At 38.9% G+C, this 23656-nt stretch overlaps 2 protein-coding genes across 3 annotated transcripts; both read right to left on the reverse strand.

Moving 5' to 3' along the window:
* Positions 1-4607: 4607 nt before the first annotated feature.
* Positions 4608-13147, reverse strand: rab38a (RAB38a, member RAS oncogene family). 2 transcript variants are annotated; one of them, XM_030744661.1, is made up of 4 exons: positions 12844-13147; positions 9369-9649; positions 5752-5775; positions 4608-5515 (listed from the first exon to the last, which is right to left on the reverse strand). In XM_030744661.1, exons 1-4 carry the CDS (start codon positions 13043-13045, stop codon positions 5483-5485), a joined length of 540 nt encoding a protein of 179 aa, XP_030600521.1. In that variant the 5' UTR covers positions 13046-13147; the 3' UTR covers positions 4608-5482. The 2 variants fall into 2 exon arrangements, with proteins under 2 accessions (XP_030600521.1, XP_030600520.1); XM_030744660.1 differs by having other exon boundaries at positions 4608-5775.
* Positions 13148-15176: 2029 nt separating this feature from the next.
* ctsc (cathepsin C) lies at positions 15177-23267 on the reverse strand. The gene is made up of 9 exons (XM_030744516.1): positions 23206-23267; positions 22601-22818; positions 22132-22277; positions 21254-21408; positions 19192-19347; positions 18772-18890; positions 17341-17472; positions 16778-17010; positions 15177-16214 (listed from the first exon to the last, which is right to left on the reverse strand). Exons 2-9 carry the CDS (start codon positions 22758-22760, stop codon positions 15948-15950), a joined length of 1368 nt encoding a protein of 455 aa, XP_030600376.1. The 5' UTR covers positions 22761-22818; positions 23206-23267; the 3' UTR covers positions 15177-15947.
* Positions 23268-23656: the final 389 nt, after the last annotated feature.

Consider the following 23656-nt stretch of genomic DNA (forward strand, 5'->3'; position numbering starts at 1 on the left):
ATAACCCAGCTAAAGACAGATTTTAAGTCATCCTGAAATCACATGCAGCTTATTTCCACCTTATCCTCTATGACTGAGAAGCCTTGTGATTACAATCCCTGGTTATGGTTCCTCAATGTCTCTCTACTTTTTCCTTTCTGTTTGTGTAACACTGGAAAAGAAATGGGGAGAATTACAAGGACAGTAAAGAGAAACAAAGCTATGACTTTCTTGGTAGCTTGTTGCCTTAGATACTAGCAGAGAGCTAGAGATAAATCTGTGAAATCTTCTGATCATCTGGGCATGTGTGTGTTTGTGTGTGAGAGACGACTGTGTCTGTGTGGGTGTACAGAGAAGGGGGTTGGCTTCTGAGTCAGAGCAAAAAAAAAAAGAGAAATTCTCACACAGCTATAGCCTGTGCCTAACCTCTCTCCTCTCTTCCTCGGCCATGTGGTTTCTCTCTGAAATTATTACATCAACGTTGAAGTCATTGTCCAATCGTCTAGTCCAATCATTAAAAATTAGAAAGTGACACCATCTTCCTCTAGTGCGCAGCCTAACCTCTAAACCGATATCTGACAGAGAGACATTGCTATACAACAGACTGTCTCAAGGATTAGAAGGAAACCACAGTGTTAAATGGGGCTCAAAATTTTATCTTTAGAGGGACATAATTAGACAGCGAAAAAACTGCTGAAAAAAATAATTCATGAAAATAACCACAAATCTCAAATCTATGGTTACTGCATCAGTGTGTGTGTGTGTGTGTGTTTATCTATATACATGCACACACGTTAAGAATCACTTAGACATTAGTCATATAATAACTCCAGTAGCTTTTTCTCTGTGTACAGGCTGTGATCAGCTAACCTGTGCTGTTATTAGCTGCTCTCTGTAGATTTAACCAATTGAATTTAACAAGATATAAGCAAATATTTCACAAGGTGTATGCCAGGGGATAAAGTGGACTGGAACGACCTGCAACTGTGTTCTGCCATCTTCAGTTAATGAGCAATTAAATCTGATAGGCAGGTTACTGCATATTACTGGTGAATACGTTCATTTGCATCAGGATGCAGTAATAAGTGCAGGATGTGTTCATATGGCAGATGTAAATAAAGTTGTAATTTTGGTACTTCAGCGTCTAGCTAGCTCTACAGAAGAGAAACAGGCAGGTAATTTCAAATTAAACTTAACTGCAACAGCTTAGTTTGTCACAGCATTTGCCTGCTAGCTGAATGTACAGTTAATGTTAATTTGTAATACTGTGATATGAAAAAAAATGTAAGAAAGAGAGGACAGGGGAGGAAAATGAGAAATTATTTTCACAGTGAAGGACTGCTCAACAAGTGAAATTTTAATAAATTGAATATCTAAAGCGTACATATTACATTTTGTAATTTATTTTACAAAACGTAATGTTATTTTAATTTATTTTAGAGCTTTTATATCACATATTAGATCTATTCATCATGTGTTGCATTGTTGTTGAATGTAGTTTTTGTGAAATGTCTTGCAAAACTGGCTAACTATACTAAGTTTGTGTTATTTGCAGTGCTTCAATTCAATTCAATTCAATTCAATTTTTTTATATAGTGCAAAATCACATCAGTTAGCCACCTCAAGGCACTTTATATTGTAGGTAAAGACCCAACAATAGAAAGAAAACCCAACACTCAAAATGACTCCAAATGACCAAGCCCTTGGCAACAGTGGGAAGGAAAAACTCCCTTTTAACAGGACGAAACCTCCAACAGAACCAGGCTCAGGGAGGGGCAGTCATCTGCTGTGACCAGTTGTGGCTGAGGGTAGAGAGACAGGACAAAAGACATGCTGTGGAAGAGAGCCAGAGATTTATAATAACTAATGATTAAATGCAGAGTGGTGTATAAACAGAATGAAAAGAGGTGAATGAAAAAGAAATACTCAGTACATCATGGGAACCCCCCAGCAGCCTAGGCCTATAGCAGCATAACTGAGAGTTGGTTCAAGGTCACCTGATCCAGCCCTAACTATAAGCTTTATCATAAAGGAAAGTTTTAAGATTAATCTTAAAAATAGAGAGGGTGTCTGTCTCCCGAATCCAAGCTGGAAGCTGGTTCCACAGAAGAGGCGCCTGAAAGCTGAAGGCTCTGCCTCCCATTCTACTCTTAAGTATCCTAGGAACCACAAGTAAGCCAGCAGTCTGAGAGTAAAGTGCTCTATTGGGGTGAAATGGTACTATGAGGTCTTTGAGATAAGATTGGCCTGATTTTTCAAGACCTTGTATGTGAGAAGAAGCATTTTAAATTCTATTCTGGCTTCAGCAGGAAGCCAATGAAGAGAAGCCAGTATGGGAGAAATCTGCTCTCTCTTTCTAGTCCCTGTCAGTACTCTAGCTGCAGCATTTTGGATCAGCTGAAGGCTTTTCAGGGAGCTTTTAGGACAGCCTGATAATAATGAATTACAATAGTCCACCCTAGAAGTAATAAATGCATGCATTAGCTTTTCAGCATCACTCTGAGAAAGGATGTTTCTAATTTTAGAAATATTGCATAAATGCAAAGAAGCAGTCCTACATATTTGTTTAATATGTGCACTGAAGGACATATCCTGGTTAAACATGACTCCAAGTACTGCAGTGGAGTTTATGGTAATGTTGGACTGATGCAGAGCAGGCTTTGGCGTTCATGGTCAACATTAGGTTACATCAATGGTACCAGACATCAGTTTATATTTAAGGGAACTGTACATTTTATACTAGCCTAAACCTCTCTGTACACACACAAACAGAGGCGTTTAGGTTAGTATAAAATGTGCTCATAAAGAAGATGCTGGAGCCTTGTGTGTTTGTAGCATGGCTGCAGTCACACGATGGGTCAGAGGCAGCACAAAATTAACAAACATAAACTATTATACTCCAGTTTGAACTTTTCATTGTGAAATCAGATTTCCAGCATATAAGAGGGTGTTACATAAATGGTGAGAAAATCCCCGCTCCAAGAGGAATGTCTGTGATCTCCTGTTAAAAGGACAGAGCATGAAAAATACAAATGAAAGTGTAGTTATGAGATGAGGTTCAATTGTGATTACCTAAACTTGTGACTTTAAAATGCTATGCTGCTGACTTTGTGCAAAATTTTCAGATAGTTCAGCTTGTTGTGCAATATGACTGTACAAGGGAACAACTCACAGCATCCAGCTTTAATTAACCAGCTCTTCAAAGAGCATAGAAACTGATTAGTTGTTGGTTATAAAACTGTTCTGTTTTATCTGTGAAAGTTTAAAAAGATGCTTTTGAGCAAGGCTTTAAAGCAAGCAGGAGTCTGTTCTTTAGTCCGCCCGTGTTGTCTTTCTTCATGATAACAGCAACTAGACTGTTAGTTGAGCTCACTGCATAATGCATAAAACTGCTCAAATGAAAAGAACTGAATCACACACAGAGAACAGGTCTGGTTGTGCCACATCCAACAATTTTCTATGTCATCTTCTCCAGGATGTCACTCGAAGGTGAACAAATGCAGTCTAATTAAAGCACTTCACAAATTAGTATCATTACTTAAATACTGAAGTTACTCGTCAACATGTCTGTTATGCTGCGATGTTGTTATATTGAAATTCAGAAGATTTTTATCTGAATTACCTTGTCTGTGATGGATTGGTGACATGATATGACTCACTTCTCGCCCAGTTCAGCTGGGACAGATTCCAGTAGAATAATGTACAGTGTGGTGATCTGCTACAGTGTGCTCTGATACCAGATACTCTGAATTTCTCAGATAATTGTGGTCAGTCACTGCAGTATCTACCATTTTAAAGAATAAATACAAAGAAAAAAAGAAGGCCTCTGAGTGACTACATTCAGGTAGTGTTCTGCCATATCAGATAGCTTTGCCTTTGATGTCCTCCTGATCTAGGCCAAGTTCCTTTATTTACTTTGCTCACCTAATTCTCTTCTTATATGATTTTTTTTTTTTTTTGTATTCCATTTTAAGAAGGATAAAGTCTTGGGGAAGTAAGGCTGGGAGAGCTTCAGTGTTCACCAGACAAGCATCACCACGCTGATGGCTGATTCTGCTTGTGGCACAGCAAATATTTACCCTTTTTCACATCATACCAGAGGACACTGGCTGGCTGACTTCATGTGGCTATGCGAATGTCTTCAGTCAGCAATACACTGCTGCACGCTGACAGCAATGTTTTGTCAGATGTGCTGCTTAGACACAGCTCCAGCATCTTGTTTTGCCAACAAGAGTCCACAGCAGCGTTTCTCCCTCACAACTAAAATCACATAAATTTCATGACTGCACATTTTAAACAATATTCATTTAAAGGCTAATTTAAAATAGGCTGTTTTGTCTTCGTCTTCTCTCAGGACTGCGTGCATGAGCAAACTTCTTAACTGGCATCTCCCTCACAATCCTTTACTGCAGTTGTTAGGGTGCAATGATTTATACCTTTATCATAGTGCATAGAGTGGATCTTAAAACAGCCTGTGTGGGTGTGTGTAGACGTACATAGACTTTTTAGTGATATAATAACATAACTCATATTACAGGCAAATGGCAAACATCCAGTCAGTCAGTAAAGCCATGGTTTATTCACATGAACATTTTGAAAACTGAATACATCTTTGGTTCTACTGTATAATCTGTCTTAGTTTGCGCTATGTAATATGTACATAATTGTATACATATTTGCATTCATCCCATAATTACAAATATTACAAAAAAATCACAGTGGGATAGAAATTGAACATAAAACCACTGGATAAAATTAATGGATACAACATTCAGTATTATTTTTGAAAGCATTGAAATTGGAAACGAGTTCAATTCTTAATTAGTGATGAACGGAAAGAGAAATGTGCACTATTAAGGGCACTTATAAATAATATATAGTGAATATATCTACTGCAAATATTAAATAAAATGTCGTGTTAGAAAAGGCACTTTAATTGCAATAATCCGCTTTGCAATATTTTATTGGAGCGAGTGGATGAACAGGAAGACTTAAAAATAAATGAAGCCGCATTTGAAGAAGCCTTACAATGTGGCTGTGGTCTTGTTATCACTGAGAAGGGATCTCCTGGGAGAGTCAGCGGGGGAAAAAAAAATCTTAACTTGCTTTTTGCTTGCTTGTGAGAAAAGCATGAAAAAGTGTTGTTAGGTACGGGTTAGGGATCAAAAACAAGCAGAGGAAAAAAAGGAAAGTGGAGGAAAAGAAGAGAGAAGAGAGAACGAGAAGCAGCTAACTGTGGCTTCTATAAACTGATTACCTCCACACACCTCTAGTACAGATATACTGTGATTTGCTGCAGCCTTTCTGTGCATGTGTTCATTAACTGCGTCTCCATGGTAACCAAAGTGGCAGTGTCAGGGCCTAAAGTCACTCAGAGGGTGACCTTGCCTCTGACAAACGCACACAGCTGCACCCATCTCTCTTTCTGCTCAAATCCATCCATTTTCTGAGCCAGCTGCCTCTCTGTCATCCACTCAACACTCACACCCACACCCACCCCACCTCACCCAAGCTTAAAGACTGGAAAGGAGTTGGCACCCACACCGTCTTCCTTGAAAACAGCCAAAGGAGTTTTTCCTTGGTCTCTTGCTCGCACACAAACTTGAACACTGTGTGTAATGAGAGTCCGACTCTCGGGTCCTACTGGGATCTGAAGCAAGAGGAGCATGTCCCGCCTTTGTCCGTTTCTAATTGAGGCGTGATGGTGTCGGGGACTTCCGACTGGAGCATGTCTTTCTCACTGGCAATGATGTGCTTCACCAAGCAGTTGGCTGCTTCATCGATGTTTATGTTTTCCTGAAAACAGAGAGAAAAAAGGGAACGATGATGAAGGAGGGTACAGAATATGAAAAGGTAGAAAAACAAAGCAGATCAGTCAGTGTTCTAAGGTACTGAACAAGACAGAAAAATACCTGCAGGAAGAAAAACCTGTGGAAGCAATTGAGTGAATCAAATGGACCATCACTAAACTGAATAGGTGGAAGAAACACAACAAAACAGTCAGCAGGATTTATTCTCAGTGGTTGCCAGTGGTGAGAGATGACAATGCATCTCACTTTTACACATAAAACAGGGGATGGAAGCACCCAGAGCTAAACCTAATAAGATTACACTAAAACAAAAAAAATTGTACAATATATATTTGTACAGTAGCAATGGTGCATTTACTTAGGCAAGAAAGACCTGCAATATACAGACCTGAAACCTAATTTATATAAATTCTCAACATTAGATTCTTTCTTTAGTTATTTTCATCTCACAAAGAATTAAAAAAAAAATCCAAATGGATTCAGTGATGACAAAATATGTGTCTTTCATTGATGGATACGGAAGTAGCTCAGAAAGAAAATGTCATCTTAGTCAAATGAGGTATCTAATAAAAACAGAAATAACTTCCAGAAATGTCTCTCACCCTGCTCTGATCTTTCAATACAAATTTAAATAATGTGCATTTTATGATGCCGTTATCAACGTTTGTTTGGCAGAAATCTTACTTTAGCTTGAAACATAAAACAAAGATGATGGCGTACCAAAAGGTTTCTTCATATAGGAATTGGGATCCCTCGTTATTACAGAGCTAAATGAGCATCTAAGAAAACTGATCATCTACGGAGCTCCTCCAACTACCAAAATACAACTCATAAGTCAAACATTCATATTGTGCAGAGCATGAAAAAGAGATTTAGTATCACTTATGATGAGAAAGATGCACACACAATCACTTTTCTAACCTGTAACGTCTGCTGCAGCAGCAGTCGGTATGCTTTATATTTTAATATTCATATGATCTAGCAGTGTGCTCTTCAAATGAAATATACTCTCTATCATATGCCAGCTTCACTTCTTTCCCCCTGCAGAGTTATTCAAGATTAAAAACTCAGGAATAATTTTTCTTGGAGGTTAGTCAGCTATCACCTTGATATAATATATTCTTGTCCAAATGGCATTTGAAGCATTAAACTCCACACTGCTCAAAAAAATTAAAGGAACACTTTTTAATCCGAGTACAGCATCAAGTCAGTTAAACTTCTGGGATGTTGATCCGGTCAGTTAAGTAGCAGAGAGGGTTGTTAATCAGTTTCAGCTGCTTTGGTGTTAATGAAATTAACAACAGGTGCACTAGAGGGGCAACAATAAGACAACTCCCAAAACAGGAATGGTTTTACAGGTGGAGGCCACTGACATTTTTTCTCACCTCGTCTTTTCTGACAATTTGTTTTACTAATTTTGCATTTGGCTAGGGTCAGTGTCACTACTGGTAGCATGAGGCGATACCTGGACCTAATAGAGGTGGCACAGATAGTCCATCTCTTCCAGGATGGCACATCAACACGTCCGCAAAAAGGTTTGTATCTCCAACCACAGTCTCAACAGCATGGAGGAGATTCCAGAAGACACACAGTTACTCTAGGAGAGCTGGACAGGGCTGTAGAAGGTAATTAACCCATCAGCAGGACTGGTATCTACTCCTTTGTGCAAGGAGGAGCAAGATAAGGACTGTCAGAGCCCTTCTGAATGACCTCCAGCAGGCCACTGGTGTGAAGGTCTCTGACCAACCAATCAGAAACCGACTTCATGAGGGTGGCCTGTGGACTCAATGTACTCTAGTGGATCCTGTGCTCATTGCCCCACACTGCCAGCACGTTACCAATACCAATTCTGGTATTCTATGGCATTTTCCATAGAATACCAGAATTGGCAGATGCACCACTGGCACCCTGTGCTTTTCACAGATGACAGCAGGTTCACAGGAACATTTATTCCTAACACAATAATTAGCACATATCAGTATTGATATCCAGCATGCTTTATTTCCCCATTGAGATCTGATGTGTTTTCAAAGTGTTTCTTTAATTTTTTTTTGAGCAGGGTATTTATATTTAGGGTTAGTTACAAAAACACGATGAAATTGGCTGCAAAACGGTTGTGTTGCTGCTAACAAAAATGGTGATTTAATCAAAAACAAAAATATGACTGTTTTTCATTTCTGTCTGGTTGGCTGCCTGGCTGTCGAGGAGATTAATACTCAATTTACTCAATTTATGTTTTTTTTTTTTTTTTTAAACCATTCTTCCCCTAAAGGTACTTTCAGTGTGATGTAGACATTATCATTATTTCTATTTACCTTCATTAACTGGTTTGTTGGCCTTTGTTTACATTTAAAAAATTGTTAACAAATTGTATTTTGCACGATGAACACTTTGTGAACTTTAACAATATGAATGCCATTAAAAGTTAAAAACATTTACAATTTCTACAACAAGTAAAACTAGAGAGGAATGTAATGCCTTGGTGAGGACACTGTTATCTATTTTTGGCCTGTGGCAGCTGTGGACCTCACAGCTTTGTGCAAATATTTATTTAAAAAAGTGAGAACAGATTTTGTATACGGTTAAGTCACTGAGTGTTTTTGTCAAGCTTTATTTGCACTTTCAGTGTTGTATATGGCTATGCTCTTTGTGTGTGTGTGTGTGTGTGTGTGTGTGTGTACACACCTCAGTCTATTTTCTTCTTTTACCACCCAGCTGTGAGATTCCTAGTGGCCATAATCAGGTCTGGAGTGTGCTGAGTGTTACTGTGTCATTGTGTGTGGCTCACTTCACAATCGCAATACACCCACCACATTTTTCATTTCCTGTTTTCATTAGTGAGTCTTGAATCAAAACGTTCTTTCACTGTATTTGCACTGTCCTTTATTTCTTATTTGTGCTTATTTTAATATATTATTTCTTTTGTTCATATTTATACATTATTGCTATGTTGTAGAACTAATGTGCCAGTTTAAAATCTGTTACAGACTGAACATAACAAAGTACAAAATTTAAAATAATAATGAAAGTTAAATTCTGGATCAAAATATGATTTTCTAAATGACATCCAAGTCTCTGCAAGCTAAAGAATAAGCATTTACCATTTGTGCATTCAGTGGAAAACAGCGTGCAAGTATATTCCCTCAACGCTCATGTACATCCTGTCTGGATAAAAGAGCACCTGATGCAAGTGCAGCTGACCTGGAATAACACAGAAGGAATGTCGACTGTGAGACTCTTGTGCTAAAGCAGCAGGGCTCTGTGATGGAGGCTTTATTGATATGCAAATACTGCACAGACTGGGACTGTTAAACTCAGCACTTTTAAAAGATTTCTTCACATCCTGAATGTGCCTCTGTGGTGGCATCTCCACAGGGTAATCAGGTGCTGGGTCTGATAGAGTCAAGGAGTCAGCTGCTTCCCAAGGACATCTGAACAGACAGGACATGCCTGCTGAACCAGGCGATTGAACCTCAGAGCTCCATTGAAGGCTGCTTTTTGTTTCCTTGAAGTTGTAACACTGTGTGTGCGTACTATAGATGTGTGTGTGTGTGTGTGTCTGTGTTTCATCTTTCTCACCTTAGCAGAAGTCTCAAACCATCCCACAAAGCCGTTCTCCTGGCAGAACTGCTCCATCTTTATTCCATTATTGGTCAGTACATCCCGACCCTGGTCACATTTATTGGCCAGAAGCACAGTGGCTACATGCTTCCCATTGGCAAGTGTCAGTTTGGAATCCAAATCCTCCTTCCACTTTGTGACAGCGTCAAAGGAGGCAGGCCGTGTGACATCGAACACGATGAAAGCGCCCATGGCTTCACGGTAATACACGCGGGTCATGTTGCCAAACCTCTCCTGACCTGAAAGGCATGCAAACAAGGTGACACACGCACACAACCGAATATTAAGATTAGTGCTTGGTACCACTGTGAAGGTGGGCAAACCTTTAATGCACATCACAAAATTCATCTTTGATAGGCCAGTTTCCCAATGGCCTATCAAAGGTGTCACCTTATCAGCAAAAAGAAAATGTATCACACTCCTGCCTTTGGGTGCTTTTATGCATGCGTTCTCCACATATTTCTCCTGCATCCAACACTCCATACACACTTTTTTTTACCATTACAAGACAAGCCGGAACAGACAGAAGAGAGGCAGGATGGGAGGAGGAAACCCGTGTCTTTGGAGACTGTCTGCAAAACAGTTCCTGAGGGTTAAATGAATTTGATAGGCCCTGTTGGAATGTCATATCCACACAGATTTTCCCATCCATAATTTCTGATAGATGGCTATCAGATTCAGCTGCACAGCTGCAGAATAAAATCAGCTTACAGGCAAGACACTTCTACATTCTAACCAAAAACTGAGCTACTCATCAGCTGGCATGGTGTCCAAGGGAAGATGTAGAGAAAAAGGGTTTTGAGTCCCACAGCAGTGTTTCTTTATTTGAACAGATGCATCAGAGCACAAGGTCAGATGCAGCACAGGTGGGAGGCTGAGGACTTAAGGACTTATCGAGGGGCAGATGCTTGCTGAAACAGGTCACTCGCTGGAGTATGTCAAGCAGAAAATTATGCCCCTATCCTTCTCAAACATGGTGCTTCTGGGCAAGTATAGAGGACGTTTGAAGCCCCACTACAGAACTTAAGCATCTCTCTACAACAGATCAGATCAGGCATCTTTGAACATTATTACTCACATTTTTGTGTGGCTGTAGTTTAATCAAATTAGACTAAAAGATGAAACTATAACCATATTTTGATTCCAGTGTTTTCATTGTTTCACAAACATTATCAAATCGATCTTTTGTAATGTTGAACATCAATGTTTAAAATATACACTACTGAGGAGCTTTTTAGGCTCACATGAAGAGAGCAGTACTGCAACTCTGCAGTTCAACATAATTCAAGCAACTTCAAAAGACTGAAAAGTATATCAAGCCGAAACAAAAAGTAACTTAAAGCTTTGTAACTTCTGTGACCACGTGTGCACGGTCTAGGCTTGTGAAGTTAGTTCTGCTACTCTGACAGCAAGGCATAGAAAAATGGGAGGCAAAAATAGAAAGGTTGAAGTTGTTTATCTTGGTAAATGAGCAGAACAGCAAGTGATTTATTACCTCTGTTGCATGAGAAAACTGTAGTTCATTACCAAATCCTGTAGCAGACCCGGGTGAAGTAAAAATACACAGCAGGAGACTTTTTTTCTTCTTTCTTAGGTGATTATAAAAGTTATACACAGTCATAAATATTTCACGGCAAGGTTTGTAAGACATGTATTTACGTGAGATAGCCTTACATCTTGAAGGCTGTCATAACTTCCAGGTGAGTGTAAGATGTAAAATGAGTACAGTGCAAGACCTGCAGCAGTTTTCTCTGAGGGAAACCTTCTTGGGTTCATATAAAAGCTTTCTGTGTACAGGAGCTTGGGCCTCAAATCTCCCTCACATGAGTCTGAGACACATGACTTGTGCTTACTGGAGAGAGCGCACAGAAGGGTAGAGAGCAGCAGGTCTGAGGATTCTTCTAAACCTCAGCAGACACTCATGTGACATGAGGCTGTTGTAGCCTTTTTGTCATCTTCACCACACAGCATCCCCATCAAAAGCTTGTATTATTTCGGAATTATGTCATCACTAAAGGCAATTCAAAAACTATACACTATCAATTAAAGATATTTGACTTTTTCATTATAATAGATTTTTTTTTAAAGCAAATAAAACATTACTTTCCTTATCTCTGTCATAACATCCCATTACATATAGACAACTTACAGTATACAACTTATATATATAATATTCATGTACAAAGTATAACAGTAAAAAAGTGTGATACTTGAGATGCTACTCAGGAAACAGAACAGTAAAGCAGATAAGAGGGGAGTACACAACATAAACAATGATCAAATTTAAATGTACATGCCGCGTGTGTGCGTGTGTGTGCGTGTGTGTGTGTAATACAGCCAGTTTTAGAGCAGAAAAACTCCGCATTGCTGACCGCATGACATCAAATTATAACTGTGATATAATAAACATGCTTTTATTATGTCATCAGCTGGAACCTGAGCTCCTGTCTGAGCTCCAAATTAGATAAGATTATTAATTTTCTGGCTCAACAGACCAGCTGATGCAATAGATTTTGCATAAGACTTCTTAAAGAGGAAAACAGTAGCCATGACGACCCCCGTTTTATCATGGGGCATCATGATGATCCTTCATTAAGGTCACATGGAGCAAAGGCTCATCTTATGTATGAATTTAACCTTTTTAACATGTGATTGCACGAGTGAATAACCAAGGCAGTAATTTAAAGTCAGCTGGTACTCATGAAGAATGTTAGGACTGGATCAGTTTCTATCTGCCCTTTATAAAAAAAAAAATGGTTAAATAACAAGGGTGAACTGTAGAAATGATCGTTTGTTTTGGATGGGTGTGCTTTTTTTTTGTACTGTTAAGCTATATTTTTTATCTAAAATAGACAATATTTTGAAAGTCTATAATCAGACAGCTCACACATTTTCCTGAAATTACAAAGTATGTAGTTTCATTTCCAGCAGCCAAGCTTTGACAAGTATTTCATTAATTGTTTGGAAAGCTTTGGCATAGCACTTACTGAGGAGGAGAAACTGGCCTTAACAACAGCAATCATTGTGTGATTGTGAGGCGTTTAATAAAGAAGAAAAAGACAAAATAACTGTAAATACAATTTTCTTTATGATTATAGCTTGCCACTTGCATTAATAATCCATCAAATGTAGCCTCAAGGTAATTTTACTTTATTAACCATGTCCAACATGTTTTCTGCTTTTAGCTTAATAAGAAATATAAATTGATAACAGTCTGTTTTTAATCGCTTTGCATACGATGGGGAACAAAAAAGACGAGTATTTTATAGGTATATGGGTACCTGCATAGTTCTGCATTCGTTTCGAAATACTTTTAGACAAAACAGAAATGTCCTTGCGAAGCTAATTATAAGTTTCTTACATTTGCCGCAGTGTTATGTATCTGTCTGACCTCCTGTTATTTCATGTGAGTAGTGAGTAAAAGTAGGTTTACCTGCAATGTCCCACAGCTGGAGGCGCACGGTCTCCTGGTCCCAGTTGAGCACTTTGAGTGCGAAGTCCACGCCGATGGTGGCTCGGTAGTTGGGGCTAAAGTTGTGATGGACATACCGTTTTATGATACTGGTCTTGCCAACCCCGAGATCACCTATCACAAGAATCTTATAGAGATGCTCCTTATGGTGGTTGTTCTGCATGGCGACCGAGGAGGGCGAGAGCTGAGCATGAATCCACCGTATGGGGAAGACCTGGGATGATAGAAGGAGACGCACAGGACAGCGCAGAGAGAGCTGAGGAAAGCTGGGAATGAGAAGGGGTGGTGAGGTACGCCCTGGCCCACAGAGGGAAGCGGAGCAGAGACGTCTGCACCTTGTGACTCAGGATGGGCAGCTGCCAAGGAGTGCGGGTGTTGTGCCAAAAGGTGATTTCCGATGTTTCTGTTGTTTTTTAAATATGTAATATCTTTATTTTTGGCAAAAAGGTTGTAGTCAATAGGAATTATGACGGGGTTATATATAAAATAAAGAAATGACCTATTTTGCAAGTATCTTTATGACGGCGTTATGTACCTATTATCAATCCAGACATTTTTGGCCACTTAAAATATCTTTATAGAACTTTGATGTCGTATTTGTTGCAATTTCGGCTTCCCTCTTGGCCACATCTGTCTTGGAAAAAGACATTTTTAATGTTAGAATGTTAAAAGTCACTTTGCCAAAAACTCATTGCAGTTTCTACATTGTGACAGGAATTTTCTTTCTGCCTCAAAATGACTTGATATCATTCATGAGAGGCGTGTTTGACAGATTATAGTCCAGCAAGTCATTTACAACAGTTTAAATCATTTTTTGGCAAATACCCGGGATGTCTGAAACTCCTCCAACCTGGAGAGGCAGCATATCTTTTATTATATTTGCTATATTGTGCTGCTGTGTCAACAGTAATGAAAGATGTTTAAGTAGCATTAGAAAGTCTACAGTACAGAACAAGAGCTTCAAATGACTTATATAAAAGTAGTCAGCCTACTCTAACCTACTTTACGAAAAGTATCAAGACACACCAGAACAGTAACCCACCTGCCACTCATCTACATTATGTAGGCTAATAAATTCAATTTTATTACCAAAACATCAAAACAGGTAACATTTAGAGCTTTGTAGCTGGTCAAGGTAACACAGAAGTACAGCATACACACAGAAAGGCATAGAAAAACAGAAAATATCCAGTGAGTGGTAGTTCTCTGGGATGAAAATACCTTGTTAATGCCAGAGGTCAGAGGAGAATGACCAAATTGTTTCAATCTGATAGGAAGGGAAAAGTAGCTTATTTAACCACTTGTTACGACCAAAGCATTGCAGAGGCGTATGTCTGAATGTACGACACAGTGAACCTTGAAGCAGATGGGCTCCAGCAGCAAAAGACAGCCCACACCGGGTGTCACTCATGTCAGCTAAGAACAGGAAACTGAGGATACGATTCACATTAAACTTGGACAATAGAAGATTGGAAAAAACAAAAAACAAACATTCCCTGGTCTGATGAGTCTAGATTTCTGCTCTGACATTCAAATAGTAAGGTCCAAATTTGTCCCAAACAACATGAAAACATGGATCCATCCTGCCTTGTGTCAGTGGCTCAGACTGCTGCTGGTGTAATGGTGTGGGGGATATTTCCTAGTCACACTTTGGGGCCCTTAGTATCAACTCAGCATCATTTAAGCATCACAGCCGACCTGAGTATTGTTGCTGACTATGCCCATCCTTTTATGACCACAATGTATCCATTTACTGATGGTTGCTTACAGCAGGATAATGAAACATGTCACAAAGCTCAAATCATTTCAAACTGGTTTCCTGAACATGATGAGTTCACTGTACTCACATGGCCTCCACAGTCACCAGATCTCTGCAATAGAGCCCCTTTGGGATGTGGTGGAACAGGAGATTCACATTATGGATGTGCAGCCCATAAATCAGCTTTAAGTGTGTGATGCTCTCGTGTCATTAAGGACCAAAAGCTCTGAGGAATGTTTCCAGCACCTTATTGAAACTGTGCCACAAAGTTCTGAAGGCCAAATAAATACACAAATTTAAATCATTTATCCCCTTCAGTCACTGTGTAATCACTCTCTCTGGTTTTATATTGTACTGTAATCTTCATTTTCTGACTAAAAAGATCATGTAGGCAGAGGATGAGTTTTTTCCTACCAAAATTCCTGTATTGTGACCAAATGGGTTAGGCCATAATTGCTTTACTTCTTATACACACACAGACACAGAAATAAAACTTTTATTTCAAATTTAAAAAAATAGTGAATGGGAAAAGGAGTAAGAATCAGTTGCATCCCTTTATTGACTGATTCAAAACTCATTGGGGAACTCTTAGACATCATCACACACAGAACATGGCAGTTTTGGTTTCAATGAGGCAAAGGACAAGAGATTCCAACTCTTTTCAGTGCAATCCTGAGTCAAAATAAAAAAATTAAAAACAAAACAAAACAAAACAAAAACACCTGCAGAACCCCTTTAAATGTGACAAGTAAAATCTACTACTCATTCACAGTGGTAGGTATCTGATTCCAAATACCTACTGGCAGTTACAGCTTTAAATCAGTGACTGCTTAAAAAAAAAAAAAAAAAAAAAAAAAAGGAACTATAGGGGACTGGCATCTAGACAGCAGCATTACTGTTTCCCTTCAATTAAAATACATTTTAGGAGCTGTAAACAAATGGCATGTGAATTATTTGTAGAACTTCACACAAGCATAAAATTTTCCTGATTTGACAGGTGACAGTTTATAAAAAAAAAAATCTGATTTCAGACTGATTTCCCTTTTAAACACATTTCATAGATATTTGGAAGATTGCCATTAAAGCTCTAATCCATAAAGTTTCATCTTAATTCTTGCTCTGCTTGTTAAATTATGTAGACCAAGTGCCACCTATTTCACTAAATTCCTTTGTGAAAAGTTACACATTTTGCTTTAAATTGTCAACCTCCTAAGCATATGTCAAGAACAGCCATGCTACATAAGGAATACATCCAATTTGCAAATCTGAGACTCATAATCAAGATCCAATCCCACATTTCCAGCTTCTACAGCTTAGGAATAGGGTTGGCTGCGACTGCAATGCTCTCAATTGCACACTCATCATTTCCGCGGCGAATTCGGAAGTAGCCATCCTCTCCCCATCCGGTGCCCCAGCTGTTCTTAACAATCCAGTACTTCTGCCCAGTCTTTTGGCAGCGGCCATACCCTACCAGCAACACGGCATGGTTGGTCAGCTCAAAGGGATTGAATGGGTCTGCAAGGCCAGTATGGTGGTAGATGCCCTCCTTATAGTTCATGAAGTCAGGATAGACCTGTGGACAGATAGGGATCCTTTTATTTTTACAGTACAAAAAATGCTCCATAAAGAAGAGACGTTCAATTTTAATATAAAGACATGAATAAAACATCATGAATTCATTGCCAAGGTTGTTGCTCTGCCTGTCTCTCTGTCTGCTGACTTTCCTGTATTTGGGGTTAAAGGGATCATTTAAACCTGTGCTTAGACAGCATGGCTGGCATAAAGCATCGATATGGTGATTTAAAACTACCTAATTTAAAAAAAATGTGGAAAAATGTGCGACATTTAAAGGCCTTAAGAGAAGATGCTAAACAGGGTTTCCCCTCAGTGTTTTATGGCTGACATAAGCCACATTCCCAGATCCAAAGGCCACCTCTTCCACTGCCAAAAAAGAAAGAAACTCAAGAAAATGACAGATCTCTGAATAGCAAATATTAAATTTTGATCTTGTCCTTGGGGCTCTCTTTAGATTATGCGAAAATTTTAACTGGCATTGACAGACCCCCCCCCCCCAGCTGTTTAGTACACATAATTCATGTATAGGTATAGCAGTTAAATAGGAAGAAGCTGTTGTACCTCGAAAGCGACTCCCATAGGTCCATTCTTGACCAGCTCCAACATCATGGCCGGCTCACTGCAGCCACCGTAAAATCCGCCAACATAGCCGTATTCTGCTGTGTAAATGCGGCCGCAGTTTTGAGGAACACCACAAGGAGTGTTCTTGGCAACATATGGAAAGCATGACTCTTCCACAATGCCAAAATCCTGTGCGTACTTCCCAATCAGGTATGGAAACCCACCATCACAACCTTAAAACAATTAGGGAGGAAAAAAAGTGCATCAGGAAACACAAAACCTGTACTTGATTAACATTTAACCAATCAGTTTCTTTTGGGCCTCTCCATTTTTCAAGTCCTGTTATGACTTCACATATTTTTACAGATACGTTCCCAGAACTTCTTGATCACACTTTGTAAATGTGTAAAAATACTTGAGCAGTACAATCAGTTTCAATTCTTTTGCCCTATAATGTAAATATTCAACTTGCAGCCCAAATCATGTGCGACAGACACCAACCATTTTATTATAAATTAAATTTGCAATAAAGCAGCAAACGCACAGATTTACTGTTAGTTTACCTTGAGAGTATTCAGAGCAAGAGACCACTTGTTGAGGGCTGAGGGTGGGAGTGTCGCTGTTGTTAGTGAGGATTCGAATACGAGCTTCCAGCATTCCCATTGTGGCAAAGGAGTAGCAGCTGCCACACGATGCTGAAACAGAACATCCAGAATTTCCATTAAGAAAACCCCCGATTATGAACCAACAGCACCTCAATAAATCCCATCACTGCAAAACTTGTAATGGTTGTTTTGTTGTTGACTGTCCAAGCCAACTCTGGTGATTTCTGAGGCTATAAATGAGCATGTGGATTTATACCGCATAGCATTATAATAAGAAGCAGCCTAATTCTAATTCTTATAAAAACACTTCTATCACAGAGGCTCAGATGAGAACAATTTTTAAGACCTTGTGTTTCTTACGACTAATAAAGTGTCATATTAATTGCTAGTGGAGTGGAAAAATCTTCTGCTGCTCCAGTTTGTGATGTGATTCCATGTGATGACAAACATTTGTCATGTTTTGACCCCAAGGACACAAAATTGCAGCTTTTTCCACAGGACTTAATAAATTTAAGTAATTTGCTAAAATAACATGCACCTGCATCTCCCACTGTTGACATGGAAGGGAGATGCAGGTGCAATAGTTTTAAGCAGTCATGAACAGTCTGATGTTAGGAACATTAGCCATGTTCCTCTACAAGACCATTAACTGCACCCACAGATGGAATTAAGGCTCTTTTTACATTTATATGCAACTTTTAAATCAACTTCTGTCTACGTCTGGTAAATTCCCAGAGGTAAATTAGGCATGTGCATACTTCACAAAATATTTTTATACAATAAATTCTAAAAAAGGAATATCATACGTTATGTAGGAGAAAAAAAACGGAGAAAAAAAATAGACTCCCCTCCTGTGGGAATATGTACGAGAAAGACCAGTTTGTTGAAATGCTGCATTTCAAAGTAATGGGGGCTCTGACTGAGTGTATGGGCACTTGCATTGCACCCTCTGTCAGACCACTCACAGCAATTTATTTTCTAGCCTACCAATTTTTGTGAACTGAAATGGAACCTTAAGAATCCACCTGACTTATAAAACTGAAGCTCTGCAACTCTGCACAGTGGCTGAGAGGGCTTCGACTGAAACACTTCAACCCTCTCCAGTTTCTTATACCCCATCCTACAGAGGTCCTCACAGACACTTAAAGTACTAAGCATGCATAATCTCTCCACTCACACACTAGACTGTGCAGAAACACAGGAGGAGAGCAGAAAGCACACCCTGGCTTGCCACGAGGGAGCAGAGTAGCTGGTGAGCAGTTGTTCAGTGTCTGGCTTAGTGACAGCTGGTCAAATGGAAAGGTATGGCTTTGTCTACAACTAATCCTTTAGCTTTTCTGAATCATACTGACTGAGGCTTTGTATTACATTTTTTATAATATTGTGTACCTTGGTTTCTCACAGGACTAACAAAATTAACACCGTCAACATTTCTCCAATCCCAGTGCTCTGGTAGAGCTGATGCCATCTTGGCTACATCAGCTTTCACAGGTGCAGGGCGAGCACGCCTAAAATAAAAAAAAAGGAAAAAAAAAAGAGGTAATTTCAGGTCACACATCTGCTGATTGTTGTTGTTTAAAAAAAAAAAAAAAAAAAATGCTAGAATTAGGCACACGACATACTTTGGTGGCAGTTAACAAAACTGGGCAGAAAACACTAATATGTACACAAACAGTTTTATGCACTTCCCAACCAAATCAATAGGCTAGTTCTTAATATTAAGAACATCTTACTTAAATATGTACATCCATTGTCCCATTCTATGATGACTGAGAGGCTCCGCAGTATACAATGTAAGTAAATACTCACACAGGGATACGGGAGGCAGGCCCGCCTGCTCTGTAGTGCAGCTCCTGTAAAGTGTACATCTCATGCTCTGGATAGGGTGCGGCCTTCCAAGATTTCTGAACAGAGTTGATCACATCAATAAAGTCCATGTTGTGTTTGTAGAGCTTCTGTGGCAGCCTGGAGAGTAAATAAAGGTACATCAGCTGATTTTTCTTTTCTTTTTTTTTTTTGGGAAGCCTCAAACAGAGAAAGAAACAGACTAAAACAGATCTGAGTAAAATCACAGTATAATACCAAGTTACACAGAATCTTTTTTTTTTTTAAAAATGCACACCTGATAATTTATTAAAATTATATAGTACTGCTCAATAATATCTACTTTTACTGGGGTACCAGAAGCAGGATGGCTAAAGGAAAGACCAGACACCTGCTCCAGTCACTGTTCCTCTTTTAACATTTTCTGTCTGCCTCTACGTTCTTAACTGTTAAATAATGATCCAAATTTTTAAAAAAGGAAAACGAAACTAGTTTATGATTTCTACTGATGGAATTTTCCATTGCGTATTTTTTGTATGCTTATTTTGTTACACTTCTGTGTAATTAGACCACGTTTTATAAATACAAGTGTTCATTGAGTGTCTGAGGGTTTGTTTTTTTTTAAATACTGTATGGGATGTCCTTGTTCAGTATCATTTCAGTCAAATATTATGTATGCTTAATTCAGAACGTGAAATGATTTGGGTTTTTTAAGATACAGTCAATAAATGTGCTCTTTTATGCCGCTTTAGCCAAGTTGCTTAATTGTAAAAGAAAAACTTCTTTGGGTGGTTATAGAACTCTCAAAACAAAAACCATTTCCAGACACTGGAGGCACGGCAGTGATAAGTGCAGAAAAGATTATTTAAGTCTAATTCATCACCGTAGGTGTAAAGTTTCTCGCTTCATACTGAAAGAAGGTGTTACCCACAGATAACTATTCCTAAGTACAAAGACGCGCGATCATAAGGATCCTGGTTGGGAGAAAAAGACAGTTTGAGAAGAGAAAGTGTGGAGAGGTTTGGCCTGTTCCCCAGTTAGTGACTTTCACTGTTATAACTACACACTGGTTAAAAAAAATACATTAAAAAAATTGCACTATAGTTTAATTGAAAATAGTACAAAGACAACAAATAAAATATGGAAAAATAAAATTTGTTTTTTTAAATATATACTTAATTGCACTAAACTGAATTGAATTTCTAATTGGATTTATTGAGGGGCATTTAAACTGAAGAAAAGATGACTGGATGGCTGCTCCAAAAATTATGAATATTGTTCAAGTGTATTAGTGTTTGAACAGTTGGTACTTGCAGTGTTTGCCAAATGTATGAGTGAACCCCCATATCATGACAGTATGGTAAGGAGGTCCTAAAAAGAGATGCTCCATCTTTTCTTTAGTCTGCAGGACACGTCGTCCATGATTTCCAACAAGAATTTCAAATTTTCCCAGTTCACCTCAGTCCAACTTAAAAGAGCATGTACCCACTGAAAGAAGGGGCATTTATGGATCCTGTCTATATTTGGATTTCTTTGGGTGGTAGAGTTTTAATTTGTATTTGTGAATGCGGTGACAAACTGTTTTTAGTGACAGCGGCTTTAGGAAGTGATTTTACACTCCAGAGTTGAGTCGATTTTCAAAGCAGTGACTGCTGAGAGACAAAGATCGTGGCTGTCCAGTATTGGCTTTCAACCACATCTCTGGCATACAAAGGCCACTTGAAATCCTCTGAATAGTTTAATATTATGCACTAAATACGATGACATATCCAAATTCTTCTCTAACCTTCTAGTGTCAGAAGAAACAAATTGGTTGTGAGAAGCTTCAGTCTGTGTGTGTGTGTTTTTTTTTTTTTTTTTAGGATTTCATGACTTTTCCAGCCTTACTGAGCAGTATTTTGTTGAGTATGTCCCAGTCTCTTTGAAATATTAAAAAGATGTCAAAATCTCAGCTTGACACAATTCATTACAGGATTTTTAAAGCATTCCATTTCATAAACATTTTATATGGCATCACTAAGAGTTATAGCCATCATAACTTATGTACCTGCTGCTGAAGACTGGTTTGTAATCTGTTCGGGGTGATGCCAGATTTACCCTTTTTCCTACAAAACAGGCCCAGTTACGTCCCAGGACATCGTGGACCCACCCTGGTAGGGTCTGGTCACAGTAGCTGGTCACCTTAGAACCTTCTTGACTGTACTGAAAGTGTGGGGAGATCAGCAGATTAGAGCTTGACATCTTATAAACAAATCGGACATATCATTTTCAAAAGCAGCTGAATTAACCTCAGATAATTACATGTGAGATGTGCCAGTTTCACCAAGTTATTCAGGGAACCACATGACAAGATCCTTTAAAAGTGTTAGACAAAACAAAACAATCTTCTCATTTCATTACACTGAGTAAAAGAAATCAAACACCAGATAATGGGGAAGTTAAACAAGAGAAGGATAAATCATTAGCGGGCTGGCTGAACTCTTGTGGCTATGAAACTTCCCTCATTTCAGTGTCATGTGAGTGATAAGAAGGGAAAAAAAAAAAAAAAAACACATGACCAAGAAATTAACTGTGAAACTGCTGCTTTGAAATACCACAGAATTTAAAGATTAAATCATATTAGATAAAGGGAAAGGAAACTGAGACACACTGAAATCTTAGATACATAGATAACTGTTAACCCAGAGTGGAAATTAATTTCCAGCGAACACCAGTTCTCACTGCTTTAAATGACAAGTCGAACTTTGACACATCAAGTCTTTTATGACCTGACTTAAGAAAAGAAAAGTGTATAAAATACTTTAACAACAGGATGCCTTCAATGGTGACTGGAAAACCAACTGGGAAATTACATGTGCAGCCCTCCCATGGCAAGAAATTTAAATCATCACTCAAATCCACAAATTATGCGCAGCCATCTTTTACCTTGAAGAAGGCGAACCATTTGTACCCATTAATGACCACTTCAAAGCCTTGATTGTAGATGATGGTGAAGAAGCCGGTGTGCCCCAGCTCGTCTGTGGCCACAGACAGTTTTTGCAGAGTCACAGTCACAGTTTTCTCACCTGTAGCTGAAGAGGAACACAACACAATGTAAGGCGGAAAATCCCCCGAACAAAGCCGACCTTTAGATTGCGTTCATTGGCTTCACCAATTCTCAACAACAAAAAATAATAATAAAAAATTAGGCCAAATTCTTATTAGATAAAAATATGTTTTATTTGTGCGACTGTGCACGTTTTAAAATGCAATTCAAACAAGGTGAAACTATCTTGAACTAAAACAAGTCTCATCATGAGACTGTCATATGATTTCCAAAAAGCTAACTTTTATTTCCTCCTCATGTGACCCCCCCATTGTGTGAGCGTTTTCTGGCGATGGTGTGTTTCTTTACCTTCAGCGGAGCAGTTCACTGTCTTGTCATGTCCTCCTTTGGACACCTGGAACACCCATGTTCCCAGCAGGTCTTCATAGGTGCAGTTTGCCGGTGTGTCACCCCAACACCCCTCAACCCAAACCAGGAACACGCACACAAGCACTCCACTCAGCCTCATCTTCAAACACGGCTAGCTTACCCGGCTGCACAAATACTTAAAACCAGAGACGCGTCGTCTTTAAAAAAACAAAAAAAAATGTTACCCAGACTAAGTACAGATTGCCTCACTTTAACTTGTCTGTGTCCCAGTCCCCTAACAGCTCTTACTGCAAACTCAAACTTTCAGACGCAGATTATAAACTTGTCGCGTCAAGATAGGTCACTGCTTATCAGCGCAACGCACATGCGCACAATCAGCTGGAAGTACAGCCAGTAAGCTAACCGTTAAACAAACATACTAAAGAGTATTTTTATATTAATGTCATCATATGAACATTCCCAAAACATAAGCTCGTGTGTTATCAATATGAACAACTCGAGTCTCGATAAGCTACTCACGCTGTGAGTAGCTTATCGAGACTTTAATACTATGCAATAAGTCCAACAAACAAGGAACTACATACTATTGAGCCTCTTGCTCTCAGCTGTCCTTTGTTTCTCCGTCCATTTCTTTAGTTTCGTTTTCCTTGTCATATGACCTGATAGTTGGGAGCATGCGCAGTAGCCATGGAAAGAGACGGGGGTTGGGGACGGGGGTTGGGGACGGGGGTTGGGGGCGGGAGGGGGGGAATCAGATGAGTGTTAGTGGTGTGATTACAAAAGTAGTCTAAAACAGACATGCTCTGCGTTATTTTTGTTGCTGCAAATTGTGCTTTCATTAGATTTCTACTTGAATATTACCAAGAATAATAAACAGAACAAATAAATGGTAGGAACCTACTTCTTTATTTTAACACTAATAAGCATTAATATCACGGTTTTAGGTAACATTCTGTGTTAGAACATGATTTTTGCTTTATTGCTCACATTTTTAATAGCTTATTTTCTGTGAAGACGGTGAAAAAACTTGTTGAC

Source organism: Archocentrus centrarchus, chromosome 13 (assembly GCF_007364275.1).
Source record: "Archocentrus centrarchus isolate MPI-CPG fArcCen1 chromosome 13, fArcCen1, whole genome shotgun sequence".
Classification (NCBI taxonomy): Eukaryota; Metazoa; Chordata; class Actinopteri; order Cichliformes; family Cichlidae; genus Archocentrus; species Archocentrus centrarchus.

Coding starts and splice junctions, on each gene's coding strand:
- rab38a (XM_030744660.1), bottom strand. CDS start 13,045: ATGCAGAACAACCACCATAAGGAGCATCTCTATAAGATTCTTGTGATA. Junction 9,650..12,843: donor CCAGCTGTGGGACATTGCAG/GTAAACCTACTT, acceptor CATGCCTTTCAG/GTCAGGAGAGGTTTGGCAAC. Junction 5,776..9,368: donor GGTTTGAGACTTCTGCTAAG/GTGAGAAAGATG, acceptor CTCTGTTTTCAG/GAAAACATAAACATCGATGA.
- ctsc (XM_030744516.1), bottom strand. CDS start 22,760: ATGAGGCTGAGTGGAGTGCTTGTGTGCGTGTTCCTGGTTTGGGTTGAG. Junction 22,278..22,600: donor AGTGAACTGCTCCGCTGAAG/GTAAAGAAACAC, acceptor GTTCCTCTTCAG/CTACAGGTGAGAAAACTGTG. Junction 17,011..17,340: donor TTGCTCTGAATACTCTCAAG/GTAAACTAACAG, acceptor AATTGTTTTAAG/GTTGTGATGGTGGGTTTCCA.